At 36.4% G+C, this 18053-nt stretch overlaps 1 protein-coding gene across 3 annotated transcripts; it reads right to left on the bottom strand.

Annotated features, from left to right (window-relative positions):
* Positions 1 to 11732, bottom strand: Msantd4 (Myb/SANT DNA binding domain containing 4 with coiled-coils). 3 transcript variants are annotated; one of them, XM_004856486.4, is made up of 3 exons: positions 11583 to 11732; positions 2317 to 2937; positions 1 to 1974 (listed from the first exon to the last, which is right to left on the bottom strand). In XM_004856486.4, exons 2-3 carry the CDS (start codon positions 2776 to 2778, stop codon positions 1399 to 1401), a joined length of 1038 nt encoding a protein of 345 aa, XP_004856543.2. In that variant the 5' UTR covers positions 2779 to 2937; positions 11583 to 11732; the 3' UTR covers positions 1 to 1398. The 3 variants fall into 3 exon arrangements, with proteins under 3 accessions (XP_004856543.2, XP_021093472.2, XP_004856542.2); XM_021237813.2 differs by lacking the exon at positions 11583 to 11732 and adding an exon at positions 11369 to 11574; XM_004856485.4 differs by lacking the exon at positions 11583 to 11732 and adding an exon at positions 11205 to 11571.
* Between the last annotated feature and the right edge of the window lie 6321 nt (positions 11733 to 18053).

The following is an 18053-nucleotide window of genomic DNA, read 5'->3' on the forward strand; positions in this document are numbered from 1 at the left end:
GATGGTATAAGCAAATTTATTTCTATGGTAGAAGTATTTATTATAGTTATAGAAAAATAACACTATTTCAAAATCAGGGTAAGCAGAAGTATATTTTTCTCTTGCATACCCATACTCAAATGTCAACATGATTTCAAGCCATTCTTAAATTAACAAGAAACACAGAGAATCAAGGTAGTATGTCAATAGGAGATGTATTAAAGCTACATATTAGCCCTGGAAATCAGAAAACACAAAGTGAACTTGTGCAGCCATTTTTATCAGAATCACCTGGACTGTGAAAAAAAAAAGCACCTTCAGGACATTGAAGGCAAATCACCAAGGTAAGCCTGCCCTTGGCCTCAAAATACCAAAAGGACTGAAGATACAAACTTTGTTCCTCAGGGAAGAGCAAAGACAAAATATGCTGCAATATAAAACATCAGCAATTTACTCACTGTGTGACTTTAAACTTAAGATTCAGAAATAGATACTACATACAAGACTGTTGTACAGATTTGGTCAAATAGTGTGTGCTAAGTGCTTCTCCTATCCCTAACACACAGCTATTATCATTGTCCCAATATCATCATTATTTGATACAAAGTATATTCTCCCCCACTTCCCACTCCCAAACAGCTATTCTTTTATATTTCAAAAGTCAACCAACCATTCATTGGGTTCAAGCTTATGGACTACTGGTACCATTTTTATACGGTTACCATTTTTACTACCTTCTACCATTCTCTTACATAAGATTTGAGTACATGATTGAAATTATAATTTTCATAGTCGAACTAAAAGATTTTGGCCATTTTATAATCTACCCACTTAAGTATGTGAGGTTTTAATATTCTAAAACTATACAACATAGTGATAGAGGTGCACAGTTAGACTAAGATGGGGTTTCTCAAACTTGATACTAATGATATTTTGGGTTGGGGAATTCTTTACTGTGAAGAGGGGTGACTTGTGCATTGCAGGTCGGCTAGTAGCATCCCCAGCCTCTACACATTAGGTGCCAGAAGCCATCTGCCTCCCCACATCAGTTTTGACAACCAAAAATATCTCCACATTGCCAAATGTCTTTCCGTGGCCCAAATCACCTCAACTGAGAACCACTGGACTAGAATTTTATACAGACATAATTGTAAACTCTGGGTACACAGATAATACAAGACTCTATATAGTATTACTAATGTGAGGAGTCTAGCACAATAATTCTCTTCTCTGTTTATGTTAGGGCACAGAGTTTTTATACAATATACTAAAGCATACAGCTATCCACATATAACTACCTTTACCTATGGAAAACACTGACATTAGGAAAAGAATACTGCTAAGCCAGCAACTACCTTTATGTCATCTGATATGAGAAAAATCTAGTTTATATAAACATTCACTAAGACCTAAAAAAAATTACTGCAAGTGTCCCTCTTTCTGAATTCGAAGTCTCTCTTTTTCCACTTGTAAGCGTTCTTTTTCAATCTGCAGCTTCTCAGATTCGAACTTCAAAAATTGCAGCCTATCTTTTTCCAGCTGCAAGCGTTCTCGCTCAAGTTTTAGCTTCTCTGTTTCTATGTCCTGTGGCTGAAGTAAGGACTTTTCTCCTTGGCCAAGTTCATTTTCCAAGGACGGTTTCTCAGAACTGACTATCTGTAACCTTAGCTTCTCTCTCTCAATCTGTAGCCGCTCCTTCTCCAGCTGAAGCCGTTCATGCTCCATGTCCAAGTGCCGCAGCCTTTCTTTCTCTATCTGCAGGCGTTCCTTTTCTACCTGCAGTCTCTCAGCCTCAATATCCAGTCGTCGTTTTTCCAACTCTAGTTTCTGTTTCTCTATGCTTACAAGCAAATGGGGATCATCGTATGCAGATCTAGATGGTGTTGCATTAAGTGTGAAAAACTCATCAATGTGGGGGAAATCAGGAAGCTCATTTTCCCTCCTGGAATCTGGTATCACAGATGACAACATCTCTTCTTCTTCCTCAATCTCAAACTAAGAGAAAAGAGACAAGTGATTTTCAGTATTTACTTCTACTTCACGTAGTAATTGTTAGGTTTGTCCAAATATTTATTATTGTTTAAACACATAATTTCCTGTATTGTTTGAACACACAAAACCACTTAATTTGAAGTGTGAAAACAATTTACATTGAATTACCTGGTATCACTAATACACAAAATTGAGATAATTAAGGTTTCTCACCTTACTAATGTAAACAGAATAATCTTGTTAAGTAAGCTTGAAAATATGAGAATTTCTCTATTATTCAAGGACTTTAAACTCTCACCTTAGAGTTAAAAATGAAAAAAAAAACTGTCAGAGACAAATACTTACTTCAGGACTCTGGGGATCCCTTTCTTCCTCTTCCACTTTGACCTCTGTTAAGGATCCACCTGCATCCCTGAAATCTGCTACATTCTGCCAGTCAAAATTTGCATCATTTCGGAATCCAATCTTTTCATCTATCTCTTCAGTGAGGGAATCATCTAAATCAGATGTGGGAAGGGGAAATCCAGAACCCACCAGCTTAATGTTCGCCTTCATCCTCTTTCTCTTCATAAGTGCTCGCCAGTCAAGGTACCTTCTTTTCACTTCCGTCCCTGTTCTCTGTTCTCCTTCCCCTACAGCATTCACACACTGTGCAATCTCCTCCCAAGCCATTCGCTTCATCACATTTATTGTTGTATTGAGCTGCTTGGAAAAAATGACTTCTTTCCTTTTCGTAATTTCTTTCAAAAGAGTCTGAGTTTCTTGAACACTAAAATTGCTTTTCCTTTTTCTTTTCAACTGCTTCATTTTTCAAAACTTAAATGCAGTTTTTACAATAAGAGAAGATGTGAAAAAAACTTGAGGAGTGCTGAACAGCACAAAAACCAAGGACAATCCCCTGTTGGCACTTAGATCAAATCATTGGGTTTTCTGTTCATCTAGAAGTGGAGGCAAGCTGGATAATTCCTAAAGGGAAAAAGTAAAGTAAAATCAACCAACCAACCTGCCACATCTGTAACATTCAACCCAATAAGCTATATAACTTTTAAAAACAAACAACATCAAAAATCCTTCAAATATGGACTGAGATTGTCTACTTCTCTTTGCCAGGATCACCATGGTCCATGAGCTACCCTTTCTCTCATGTGAGATGCTGAAATGGATTCTAACTAGTTGCACTCCTGACCCACTCCCTATTGCTCCAGCTCGCCCCATGAATTTACTCTGTTTCCTCCACCAACTCCAGCCTGCTTTCAGGCACCTGTGCCTGTCAAGCTCCTTACCTGTTCAGGGCCTCTGCTCACACTCTTCCCTCTGCCCACAAAATGGACAGCTCCCTTCTTGGCCTATTCTTCCCAACCTGGCAGGAATGTTTCTGCTCACCATTACCTCCTCAGAGCCCAGCAGAGTTTCTGGCACATGGCAAGCACATGATAAATATATGTTGAATGAGTGAGTTGATCTGCTAAAATGGCCGTGACTTTGACATGCCAAAGACAAAAAAAAAAGCCTAGAGGAAAACTAGAGGGCTGAGCTGAAAAAGCAGTAAAACTCAGAAATCAGTCTGACATAATGTGTTAAAAAAAAATAACAATTAACTATATACTACTTCGTAAATTAAAACTCATTTTTAGGTTAAACCAATAAAAAACTCTAATCTTAGAATAAAATTTCTTGAAACAATGAAACTATTTTAAAGATACAACAAAATTAAAGCAGTAGTATAAAAATGGCAAGGATTTCCCATAGTCATCCTGCCTAATGAATCAAAGAAACATTACTAATCAAATCAAAACAAAAAAAGCAAAAATGTCAATTCCTCAACATTCTGCAGCATACACAGTTCTCGGTTTACCATTGTAACTGTCCCTCAAGGTGTACCACATTCTTCCCACCCGCAAGCCAGCCAAACAAAAGCCCCTAACATGAAACAAAAGCACATTGAGCAGTGTGTTCATTAATGCATTTCATTATTCACTTTTCTTTGGAGGTTTTCTCAGTAGTACTTCATAATATTCTGGGCAACTTTAACTGCAGAGTTGAAAATGGTGAAGATGGCACATAACCAGGTATACTGTATTTTCAGTCTCTGTGTAATAAATTTAAAAACACACATGCGGTAAAATTTTAGTATGAATTCAGGGTGGGAAAGATCCTCTTGTAAGTTATTTTAGATGCAAGACAGAATGTTTCTCCAATTTCCAGATGATGTGCTGTAGGGTCGTTAATCAGAAACTTACCAGATACACCCCACACCTGACTAATTGAATCTGCAACTGTAGAGGTGGTAAGCAGCAATCTGTGTTTCAATATGCCCTCTAGGTGACCGTAATGCATCTAAAAGTTAGAGAATTTCTGTACAAGACCCACATCAGTAAAATGAATGCTTCACAACCCTGACTCTTGCTTACAGTCAAATCTTACACAAGTGCAGCTAGTGGTAGAACACTGTATAAAGCACATCCAAAATCCTCATTGAGGGGAAATGTTTTTTCTACTATGTAGCTCTTGTAGTATGGAATGATGCAGTCTGGGAACATCTGTTGAGTTCTGTGTCAGGAACTCATTTTTCTCCTAGAGGCAGAAAAGGTGCAATATCTCATATAGTACTAGAGCAAATACTGCTTTATAAATACTGGTTCAGGAGAAAAGTGGAAAAGAAATTAGAAAATCTTTTACTTGGAAAACAGGTTTCAAAGGTATGTAATAGGAAACAAGGGCTTAGAAAGAATAAGAAATGTATATGCATGTTCTCCAATTTCAAATTCCCTCAGTGATCATTGCTACAGACTACAGCCTACAAAATGAGAGGATGGGATGAGATTACTAAAATCCTTTCCAGCTCCATCACTATTTACCATAAACTTTTTTGGGCAGTATGAAGAAAAAATACCAAGTATCCATAAAATTCCAGGTCCTCTGATTTAATCTCCATCCAACTACTGTAATACAAATATCAGCATTTTTATTTATAAAACAAGATTGAGGGGTTAATTTGCACATGGCTAAATGACAGGACTTATACTCAGTTTCCCTTATGTCATATATACTTCAACTTTATTAGCAGCCTGTGCTAGCTAAACCAGAAATACGTTAAGGTAAGTTTTGAGATACCATTTAGTAGATTTTCAAAAGGAGTAGATTATTATCTACGTGGAAAATTCAGATACAATTTTTTATATAGGCAGAAAAACTCAAAGCTTTAACCAGTTGCATTTCTCCTATCATGTGTAAAGTAAATTAAAACGGGGACCAGGCCTGAAGAATACCTAACAGACACAGCCAGTTAGACTTCCTAAGTTACCTTAACTCTGATTTACAAGTATAAACAAAATTACTTGGACTATTTCTTGTCAGTACCATATATATGAAAAATGAAATATAAGGCCAACCAATCAGAAGCAGCCCACGAATTTATAGTTATATAATGAGGAACTTTTCCACAGGCTAAACCAAATAAGGCAAATAACCCATAAAATATTTTCTTTGTTTTACTTCCATCTTCATCCTATAAAAGCCTTCTCCTTGCATTCCTTCAGCAGAATCTCTGATGAAATATGTCTGGTTTTTAGAGCAGCCCAATTCACGAATCTCTGTTTCCTCAAAATGTTTAAAATGCTATTGTATCTCGGTTTACCTTTTGGCACAATGTCTGCCAATTTAAAATTTATATTATGGTCAAAAATCATTATTTGACAATTCACAATACAAACAGTATCTCCTATGAGGTAAAAATATAGCAAATAAGCAAGGGTAAATTTAACCAGAAAAATACACGTCTTTTCTATTATTGTTTGAGCCTTCTCTTTTATAGTTAAAAGTGGAAGCTAATTCCTTATTTTGAAACTTTAATAACAGTATTTTTATTACTATTTCAGTAAAGTTTTATTCTTTTGTCTTTTCTAGTTCCCAGTACCCTTAATTCAACTGACTTTGTATGTATCTAATAATATCACAAAAAATATGCCCGGCACCACATCTTTTTGTTTCTACTCACTCATGTGGAATAACTATCTTCAGGACAGCCACTTTCTATTGAAATCAAGGTCACAGAGAACTAAAAAATTCTAAAGAGCAGAAAATGAACTCTCAAAAACAATTAATTTCACAAAACACACACAAAAAGAACACAGTATGCAAAAACAAGGACTGCCAACAAACTATTTTTAAATTACAGTTTCAAAATATCTGAAAAGACATTTAATGATAAATTGAAATCCACTAAATCAGAATGTGTCATCAGTGACATTGAGGTTGATATTAACATACGGATTTATCTTCTATCAAAAGAATATAAGTAAAAAAATATATAAGTAAAGGTATTTATAAATTAAAACATTATTAAGAGGCAATGTGTATAAAGGTTATGAGCAGACTCTGGAGTCAGACTCCCCAAATAAGGGCCTTGGATCTGCTACTTTCTAATTATGTGGCCTTAATTACTTAACCTCTCTAAAACGAATAAAGTATTTAGTACAATATGGAAAATATTTCCTGGTGCACACTAAGCACTGTCAAGTATCTGCGATTATTAAAGACAAAATCTAAATAATTTTAATAAAGAGGAACAGAAAGGTCACAATAATACCAGTACTGTTGTAGTTAAGCTATATGGTAGGTCTATGGGTCTTTATAATGCTTTATAATGCTTTACATATATGCTACATTACAAAGCCTACTCCTGAGAGTTCACAAATGTCAAATACACATCTCTTCAATTCCACCTTCAGAGATGTCAGGTAGGAAGCTAAAAATGGGCCGAGATGGCGGTATTTATACCACAGCTTTGAAAATTATAGCATGGAAAATGCTACAAATTAGGATTTCTTTCAATTGGACAGGGGGCTGATTTTCTAAAACATTATGGTAACAATGTTTTTGCATATATCAAATTAGCACCTAATTAAAAAAATTAAATGGAATATTTTAATAACAGATGCTAAACAAGTTAGGTAAACATTCTATAATACTTATAATTATTGAGGATCACATTTAATTAGCACTCTGGTCTAATAGTCCTGATGTAATTCAAGTTATCCAGGAGAATGGGCAAGTATTCAGCTTTTCACCAGTGGTAACTAAAAATACTCTGAAAGTGTCATGTTTATAACTAACAATATAAAGAACTGAAGCAATTGACTTTTATATCATTGGACCAGGACCAATATATCTCTTCTTACTATCCTGTGTTGCAGGATACTTGAAGGAACAACTGAAATCAAAACTTGGCTTTTTTTCTTCTTCCACCATTTGGCCTACCACTGAGGATATAGAAGGTAGACCACCTGCTCCAAAGACAGTATCTTCAATATATAACATACACCTAACAAATAGGAAGAGGCAAAAACACAAAATTAAATGGTAATCAGGGGATGTAAAAAAAAAAAATAGAAACAGAAAATAACTGAAGATTAAATTAGGAAAACTGAAATTTCTATGGGCACACAAAGAATATTCTTTAAAAAAAGTCAACATAGACAAAAATCAATTTATGAGAATAAACAAAGACATCAGATAACTATTCACCCTACAACCATGCCACAGAAGGCAGTAGTTAACAGCTTAGACAAAATTATGAACAACAACAACAAAAACTTTTTCCAGTAAACAGGTGTCATTGCTATTTAGGCAGTATCTATCAACGGTAAATGGGTTATGAAAGACATTTTTTAAAAATAGAATCAGAGGTTCGATGTCTTAAAAGTAGAATAGACAATTAAAGTGACATTAAATTCCATATCAAATCAAATCAAATCCCTACAATGTGATCAAAATGACTTCTGTTTCCACAAAACTTAGAATGTTTCAGAGAATATAAACAGCTTTTGAACCATTTAAAAAACTACTGTCATATTTTCATGGTAAAAAATACGGGAAAATACAAGTATTCATTAATACGGCACTGTACAAAAATAAACTATATTATGCCACAAAATGGAATATATGCGATAAATGTCATATTAGAGCAGGGATACATCTTACCATATCATCATCATTCCTGTGTGGATGTTATAGTTAATTCAAGTAAAACGAATTGTGTGTGTATATTCACAGAGGTGCCATCTATCAGTGTTCACAGAGACACAACATGCTATTCTCTGCAACAGGATCACCAACCTTGGGCACCCCAATCACTGCTTCTAGGGATTCTGTGTACCAATCATTTCTACTTCAGGAACATGCCTATTTGTTAGCCCAAAGCACATTTTACACTGAGGTGATTACAATTATCTATTTATGAGAGGTTTTTATTATAGAAAATTATATTTTTCAAGTCCTACAAATCCACTACTCACAAATCTATTAATAGGCTAGAACACTGTCCAAAAAAATATTATGTGATCCACACGATTTTAAATTTCCTAGTAGCTACAGTGAAAGTAAAAATTTTAAAGTGCCAATTTTTAACAATCTTTATTTAATACTATATAATCTCTATATTATCATTATAATTTGTAATTAATATAAAAATTAGTCCCGTTCTTATTTCTTCCATTAAGTTTTTTAAATCGAGTATTTTATAGTTAACAGCACATCTCGTTTTGTACTAGCCACATTTCACCAGCTCATGAGCACCTGTACCCAGTAGCTAGTATATTGAAGAATGTAAGTCTACAGGACATCAAAATCACATAAAGAGTCTACAGCACCAGCTACTCAGGAAACTGAAGGAAGAGGATTACTTGAGACAAAGAGAGGGTATGGGTAAAACTCAACCTCATAAACAAAAAAAGTCACCTAAAGGTTTTTTTAAAATACCTCTTGGGGCTGGGGATTTAACTCAGTGGTTTCACCGCCTGCCTCACAAGCGCAAGGACCCGAGTTCGATCCCCAGTACCAAAAAGTAAAAATACCTCTAGCCAAACCCTATCTCTGACCAACTAAAACAGTCTTGCTATAGGGCCAGACATTAGGAGTTTTAAAAGCTCTCTGTCAGCTAACACTGAGAACCACCCTGCTAGCGAAGCAGTATTAAAAACCTACTTGGGGGCTGGGGATTTACCTCAGTGGTTCTGCAGCCCGTCTCATGAGCACAAGGTCCCAAGTTCAATCCCAGGTACAAACAAAACAAAACAAAACAACCTCCACAAACCTATTTGTTCACATATGCACAGAAAGGCAAGGAGGAGTACAAATGCTATAGCTGCTAAGAAATTTCCTTTCAGAGATTGATAAGGAAAGACCTCATCTGCCACAAGGCTTGTAGAAAAAGCTAATTAATTTTTGGGAAAATACACATAACAGAACATTATACCAGAGACCAGAAGAATATAGCCTGCAATCAAATAATTTACAACCTAGTGAAATCTGTAAAGCACAGATATAAAAAAATGCATGTGAAAAAGTAATGGAGTAAAAGTTGTGAACATACACTACCTAGGCTTGTATGCCAATTCCACCACTTCCTAGGTCTCTGATCTCAAGCAAATTAAACTTTTATTTTTGTTTCCCATTTATAAATGGGCATAGTAATAGAATAGCATTCATGATATCCCAAGGATTCAAAGACATAATCCAATTAAGTTTATAAGGACTAAGATATAGTAAAGTTACAAAAAATGTCAGCTACTATCTATTAACTTTTAGTACAGTATCTGGACATAGTAAGAAATATTTCTTTACTGGATAATTTAATGTTAACATTTGAAGAGTACAGTAAAGAAGTCCTAACAAAATACTCAGGATGTCCAGAAGTAAAAATCTTTGATGGAACAAAAAAGGTTTTCAGCAGGAATTAATGTTTAACTTGAAGAAACAGACTAATGAGGGACAGAAACAAAAGGGAGAAGTACCAAGAACTAAAGCTGGAAAATTAAATTGGGGTCAAATGTCCGCAAATCTTTAATAGTAAGACTTTATACTTTGTTAATAAAATGCCCTGAAATAAATATTGTGAAATAAACTGTGAAAGCTCACATATTTTTAAAATTCAAGCACATCATCTTTCATACAAGCCACTGTTACTATAATACATAAACTGTAATATATGATAAATATAAGTACATAATACAATAAACTGATTGAAACTGTTAAGAAAATCCTATTTTATGCTGATATCTACCATCAGATTTTGAATTTGAATTTGAGATCGAGTTAGTAAATGAACTATTAATTTACTGGTACATGGGAGAAATGAAAGTCCTTTTTAACCTACCCAAGTCAATAGACTATATTTTTAAAAGTTGGCAGCAGTTGTTGCTATTTACATGGACTAATTTTTCCATACTTCTAGCTTACAAAATGATCTCCCTTTTTCCCTGATTGATCTATGCTAAGCTAATGAAATATTTTATTGACAAAATACACTTTAGATCACTTTAAACTCCCCCAAAATTGCTATTGGAACACATCTTAGATTTCCTATCAATTTTGACTTAAGTGTGTGAAACCCTTGGCCTGAAATCTTTTTAAGTGCAAAAGTGCTAAGATTAGTGCTTGCTGAGGTGTTATAATCTGGTAGTTATGTTTAAACACATAAAAATTATGTTTTCAGGAATCCTAATCTTACTGTCATTGCCTTTATATTTTTGTACCCTTGTAACAAAAGCTTGGATTTTCTATCATCTACTCCCAACAATTTCCTCAAAATACATTTACTAATCTCCTACAATATGCAAGGCAAAAAGTGCTGCGGTTATAAAAATACCCGATAAAATGTATAAAGAAGTCAAATACTACGTCTTTTTTATTAGTTGCCATCCCTGACTTTGCAGCAGGAAATTGAATAGCTGCAGTCCCTAAATCTAAAACTTAGAGATCTCCAATGTCAATCACAGAGAACAGCCATTTCCTAAATTCTCATTCTTTACTGGTTGAAAGTGGGAATAATATGCACTTCACTCGCGTAATCATTGTGAAGATCATGTACCACCAATTGCTTATCATAACCGGACGATTATTTACAAGGACTAATTGGAAGTAAGTTTCTAGATATTGCATGATACGGCAGAATTTTAAAAATAGGCAGTAAAGTCTAAGTTAAGGAAGAGAGACTGATTAAGCAGTTTGAGAAGGAAAGCATCAAAAATCAACAAACTTTCCTCAACCCTCCCACCCCAATCCACTTTAAAGAGTGCCTTTCCCCTCCTCTATATTCTTACAGGAGATTCACTTCCCTGCCGAATAGGATGCTGTTCTCTAAACTTGTAACAGGCAAACAACTAAAGTTTAGGGTAGCCAGTTATCAAAGCAACCCTCACCCTCCCCGCCGCTTCTCGCCCCGCCCTCAGTACCATCCTGGGGAGAATCCGGGACTGGATTCCCGAGGCCACGGGCACAGGGGACGCTCCAGGTAACTTGGAAGGGGAAATCCCTCTCTCCAGATATTAAACGAAAGTCCCAACTGTGTGCCCAGAAACTTCTGCAGCCCTGTTTTAGCGGCCTGGGCCCTCCTCACCCTCCTTGGCCGGGAGGGATCCGAGTGCGGTCCTTCTCCCAAGAGCTGTAGTCCCGCTACGTTGCAAAACCTGGGCCAATCTCGGCAGCAGGGTGGCAACCACCTGCCGCTGACCCCTCCAGGACCCCACGCACACCGGCCCACGCTGCGAGGGCACCCAATTTCCGTGGGGCCACAGCTCCCCTTGCCGCCTTCTCCAATACAGTAGGCTCACCTGCGACTCGGGTGCACCTCCACAGGGTCGCCCCTCGGGGTGGTAGAAAAGAGATGCTTCATTGATTCCCCGCCCACCAACTTCTCCCTCTCTCCATTGGCTAGAGAGGCTGCCTTTTATTTGATGCAGCTCATCCATTGGACCGAATAGTATTGCCATTCTGCTGAGATCCCGCCCCAGGCCAGGGCCTCACAATGGGAATCGAGTCCCAAACGGTTCCGGGTTAGTGCCCTGGATCCCGCCCCCTCGTGATTCCGCTCCCCGCTCTGCGCTCCGTCTTTGGCGCGCGGCTCTGTCAGTCAAGTGGGCTATAGGAGCGGATTGGTCCCTAGAGATCGGCTTGCTGCGCTATTCCTCCTGATTGGGGCACTAGCCGCTTCTTCTCTATCTCTCCTAGATGCTCGACCTATTATTAGAAGGGCAAAAAAGAATTGAGACCCTTTTGTTTCTCCCGCTGGGTTCCTAGATCTGCATTTTCCTCTACGCAGACAACCGTGACCTCTTTGGGCCTGAAACATTCCATTGAAACGGCCTTTGCCAGAGCTCACTGGTGACTTCCTTTTGGTCAAATCCAGCAGTCACTTCTTATGCTTGAGTTCTCAAAGACTAACTTTTTGACTCTTTGTTCAGTTTTCCTTCTAATGTGTGCTGTTGTATTTTTCCTCCTCAGTCCTCCTCTAGCCCTCTTCGTAGTTGCCTCATTCTCTGCCATCTCAAGTTGAGGCGTTACTAATGCATTTGTCTTCCCACTGCCTGTGTTGATTTCTCGCCTGAATTATATCAGTAATCACCTGTCCTGTATTATATCAGTACTCAGTGTCCTGTCTGCCCTTCTACAGTCCGTTCTTCAAACTGTATCCAAAACAGGCCCCTCACAGTTCTCTGGTGGAATCTCACTCTTTTTACCATGAAGTGCAAACTCCTTACAAGGCTTACCACGTCCTGGAAGACAAGGCGCTCCTGCTTTTCCCTGAGGCTTCATCTCCCACTACCAATACCTCCCTTCCTTCTTCCTTACCCCAATTTCTTTCCTTCTTTCAGTTGCTGGAACTCGGTTTGCTTTGCTATGTTTCAATCCAGAAAGGGGTTTGTTTCACCAGCCTCTTCCCGGCTTTGGCCAAGATTCACTTTAGAAATTTTTTCTGAAGGAACTTTTCCTTTCCTTTTATCTTACCACTACTTCCAAGTTGTAATGCAGTATAGATTTGCCAGGTAAAACAGGATGCTCAAGATGGGTGTGGTCTAACATAGTGCATACAGTCATAGCTTAGCAAGAAGATTTGGTAAATAAAAATGAAATATTCTGGGTGAATGGTGAATCCTTTCTCTATATTCCCAGAACTTCCCAACAAAAAATAGGAAGTACTTATGAAGTAGGCTTTTTGAAATGTATTGACGTTTAGTTTTTACAGATTTCATGACTGCGAAAAAGCAGCATGTCTATACTTTTGCCTAAGTAAAACAAAAGAAACTCATTGCTTTAGGAAAAATATAGAGGCTTGTATTTTATAATTTGGGATATTGTTTGTGGTGATTTTTAGGTGTGTATGAAAAAGTTAGAGAACTATTCATTTCCATTATAACCACTTTCTCTTTCTCCTTTTTCCGGAGTCTGTCAGTCACTTGAATCTGTTTGTTCACTCAGTAATACAGATAAGGTCTAGAAAATGTAATATTAAGAAACTTTTACTTTAATATCATGAACTCTATCCTTCCCTCAATTAACCGCAGCATTCGCAGATTGTGGGAATTTTTCTGAATAACCCCACCACACACACACACACACACACACACACAGTACATCATCTTTTTTCCTATTTTTTTGAGTGTACTGAAAGCTCAAAGGCAAAAATATTATTTATTTTATCCCCAGCATGTAGCACAGATCTTGCTTTTACTGTTTATCAGCAAGTCAATTTAGATTTTAAGTTGTAGAATGGATAATGATCATATAATTGCTCGAATAGTAGTCTTAGTGAATGAATCTATGGCTTACCAGCCAAATGAAAGTTATCTTATCCCTTCTTGCCCCTTGCTTTTACTCCACTTCTTTAGCCATTTCCATGGAATAACTGCTAAACACCATAGCACGTATTGTCTATAGACAAAATTCTTGATTTTTATCTTATCCTAATTCTTTGTCTATGCGAAGTAAAAAGGGTTGTGATCAATAACAATAATACACTTATAAACAGGATCCTGAGTTTACTTAGAAAGCTTACCTGTGGTTACTCAATTTATTTACATTGTTTTAAGGCAAGAACTATGATTCTTGGCAAGTCTTTGTGGTTGTTCAACTAGAGAAGCAATGTGTAGAAATGCTTTTTTGAAGAAGAAAGGCAAAAGGAACATAGTAAAACTTGGGGGAAAAGCATTTTATAAGACCCAGAACACATTATATTTGTTATTGTAGATTAAAAGTTTGTGTCCCTCCACACACTTGAAGTTTATATGTTGAAACTCTAACCCCCAAGATAATGGTATTTAGACTTTGGGCCTTAGGGAGGTGATTAGGTGGAACAGTCATGAGTGGGATTAGTCATGAGTGTGCTTATAAAAGAATTCAGAGTGCTCCCTCATCCCTTCCACCATGCAAGGACCCACAAACCAGCTAGCTGTCTGTGAACCTCCTCAGAAGCTATATCTACTAGCACCTTGATCTTGAACTTTCCAGTTTAGAATTGTGGAGAAATAAGTGTTGGTAATTTAAGCCACCCAGTCTTATTGTCTTTTTATTTTAACAGGCTGAAAAAATTAGAACACTGTTTATAAGTCTAAGATATTAAGATCCAGATTTAAGGGCCAGGGACGTAGCTCAGTGGCACCCACCTGCCTTGCAAGTACAATGTCCTGAGTTCAAGCCCCAGTTCCACCCCCCTAAAAAAAGAGAAAAATCCCGATTTAAGTTATAGTTAAGAAAAGTTGGATATGGACTATACTTGTGATTAATCATTTTTCAAAATATTTTTTACATAATAAAATAAATTAGATTATTTTATTATCTTAGTTTTATTTATAAGGTTTTATTTCTGTTCTAAAGATATTATCACTTTATCCCAATTTCACAAAAGAGGAAGTGGGTCTAGAGTTATTTTGGCTTTTTTTTCTTTTTTTTTTGTGGTACCAAAGATTGAACTCAGGACCTTGTGCTTGCGAGGCAGGCAGCAGCACCACTGAGCTGAATCCCCAGCCCTAATATTTGGCTTATTTAACATCACTAATCAGCGATCAACCTGAGACCTCATGCTCTTGCTCTGTGTTTTCTTCAGATAATGTGTTCCACTTCTAAAAGCTATGTTGTGCCACTTTAAATGGCATTTTCTTCTATATCTAATTATTTGAATAGTTGCATACTTCATGACTTTAGAAACAAAAGACAAAAATATGCCCACTTCCTGTCACTCCCATAATTCCTGGCTAGAAAATAAAATAGCAACAGCTACATTTAATGAATACTTACATACATACAAGACAATTTGCTAAATACGTTGCATATATTACCATTTTTAAGGGATTTATAGTTAAGGAAATTGAGGCATGAATTTAAGACACATCATCATTTTATGCAAAAGGAAACAGGTTCAGAAAATTTAGATTTACTCAAGATCATATAACAATGAAATAGGGGGACTAACATAGACATTCCTGATTTCAGCCCTTATGCTTCATTTAACCATTAGGTATGTATCCTTTCCAAGCAAGAAACAATTTTTCTAAATTATTTTAGAGATGAATGAACTTTCAGAAGTCTTTAGCAATTTATATTTCTCTTAGTAGACCAAATAATTTAATATTATGTCAATTACTCTATAGTACCTGCTGTAGTTCTTATAAAACAGCCCTCTCGGGATTTTTGGCTCTGTCTCTATTTAGGTCTCTGTCGATCTTTCCATATTTTGGGTTCTTTCTTCCATACTACTCCCAATCCCATTGCAACTCATTTTTCTTTCTAATATCCCTTTTTTCCTTTAAAATGCATTCTTACTACTCTGTCCCTCACTTTACTTTCAAATCATATTTTCATCCATTAATTAAAACATGTGTAACCAAAGCATGCCTCTTCTGTTACTTATAACAAGTAACATAAAACTGTTCTTGTTCCATCATAAATTTGAAAGTGGATGAGTAGATCATATAATTTTTGAGTACAAAAAGCTCCTAGAACCCCAAGTAATTTATTTATTTATTTTTGTTGCCCTTCTTTTTACCATATTTTGACCTAAAATAGAACAAAAATTATATTTTAGTGCATTAAGATTGGATGTTAAATTTTAGTGACTTTAATTTCATAAATTAAGGCTATTTTACATATATTAAACACAAAAGGCTGGTTTTAATAACAAAACTTTTTATTCTACCTTCTGAGCTTTTCCCTTTTTTTCACTTTTTAGCTATTTTGAGTTTGATTGAAATGTAGCAAAATGTTTCTCATGTCATCAGTTTCTCAGTGTTGGAAAGCATACTAATATGTCTTGTACATTAATAGTACTGGCCCTTCCTCTGGCTTGGGGATGAGAAGGGCTTTATTTTAATAGAATTTGGAAATAGTGTTAGAATCCAGGGTTTCATTACTATAGCAACAGAGAATAATGGAAATGTCAAACACATTCGATGTTGCCATAGTAACAATCAGTTGCTTTACCGAATATGTTTACTATTCCTTTCCGGTCAGTTTTTCAAAGTCATCTATATGAATACTCAAAGAGGAGAGGAAAGTTAAAATGATTGAAGAAAGAAAGAAGCCTTCAAGAGATGAAAGCAATTTATTTCAATGTCCATTATTTAATAAAAAACTCACAGGGTCCACACAAAAAAAGACTATACAAGAAATAGAAATTCTCATTTCTGTTCCAGTAAATATTCCTCCTGTTTGCAATCAGTGAGATTGAGGCATGGAGTTTAAGGCATGTCTTTATTGTCATTTCATGGTATTTCAAATCATTTTCTCTGAGCTTCTGAAAATAGAGAATTTTGCCATAACAAAATGGAAAACAGTGTTTTTAAGCAATAGTACTTGGTGCATACATCCCAGGCAACTGTGGTGGCACTAGAAAAAATAAATAAAGCAGACAATAGTTTATATTGGTCCTTCTGAGTCTCCCTCCTCCCTTTTTTCCAAAAGCTCCTTTTCTTTGGTGACAAAGTACTCTCATTATAGTAACTCATCAGGACCTTCCTGCTGTACAACACTGAGTGGCCTTGTTTTGTACCTGTCTCTTTTTCTCCCATAATTACTTCCATTAGACTAAATCAAGGAGAAAAAGGTATCATGCACTTTTTCACCATTAAAAATGCAACTAGTAGCAGTGTCCAAGGTGTGGCAGGACATAAGAAATATTAGTTTAATGATGAGCTTCCACCAATGTCCTTTGTTTTGGTCTCTCTGAGACCCTACAAGATGACTGAAACACCAAATTCAAGATTGTTATGGTTTGGATCCAGATGTCCCCCAAGAGTCTCACAGACTCATCTGCAGGGCTTTTGGATGATTAAATCATAAGTGTGATGTAGCTCATTTACTGCTAGGAGATAGGGTCTGGTTGGAAGAGGTAGGTCACTGCGGGCATGACCTGGAAGGGTGTAACTCCCTCCCAGGCTCCTCCATTTTGTCTCTGCTTCTTGGCTGTCTTGCTGTGATGAGCTTTGCTCTGCTCTTTTCCATCACATCTTCCTACCTTGGAGCCAGCCAACTATGGACAAAAAATGTGAACCAAAATAAGTTATGGACATTGAGTATTTTGCCCCAGCAATGAGGAAAGTGACTAAGACAGATAATGTGTAACTAGGTAGCAAGGGACTAATGGGTTACTTTTTTTGTAAAGTACAGTCTACTTAGATATTACTGGTATCTTTATGTTCATTCAGAAGGTGGTTTGGGTAGTCAAGATCCATTTATTCTACAGAAGCTATATGCTTAATTGTAGGTAGGTTTCTGGGTTTACTAGCACATATTTATGTAATGCAACCTGTTCCTGGGCTGTAAAAAGAAATATACCACTTTGAAAATTTGCAATCTCTTTTATAAAATTATTTTAAAACTAACTTCTATTTCAGGATTTCAAGAGCTTATCTCCATAAGCCAATAGTGGTAATTCCAGCAACAGAATACATGTCTAGATGTGACTTAGTTACTTACTACTTCTGTCATAGGATGCATATTGTTTCCTCAAAGATATTTATGTCCCAGATATGTGAATGTTACCTTATATGGCAGGATGGACTTTGAAGATTTGATCAAGGATCTTGAGATGGGAAAATTATTCTGTATTCTTTTGGTGAGGTGAATTTAAGTTCAAGGATCCTTAGAAGTAAAAGAGAGAAGAAAAAAGTGACTGTCAAGAGTGAAAGCAGTGTGAGAAGACTTGATCAGCCATTGCTGGCTTTGATAAGGCAGTAAGGGTATCATGGGGCAAGGAGTAGAGTCAGATTCTAGGAGCTATAAAAAAGTAAGAAAATTAATTTTGAACCAAT

The sequence above is a fragment of the Heterocephalus glaber genome, unplaced genomic scaffold, assembly GCF_053883595.1.
Source record: "Heterocephalus glaber isolate CG9 unplaced genomic scaffold, H.glaber_assembly_v1.0 deba00001429, whole genome shotgun sequence".
Lineage (NCBI taxonomy): Eukaryota > Metazoa > Chordata > Mammalia > Rodentia > Bathyergidae > Heterocephalus > Heterocephalus glaber.

Coding starts and splice junctions, on each gene's coding strand:
- Msantd4 (XM_004856486.4), bottom strand. CDS start 2,778: ATGAAGCAGTTGAAAAGAAAAAGGAAAAGCAATTTTAGTGTTCAAGAA. Junction 1,975..2,316: donor GGGATCCCCAGAGTCCTGAA/GTAAGTATTTGT, acceptor CTTTTCTCTTAG/TTTGAGATTGAGGAAGAAGA.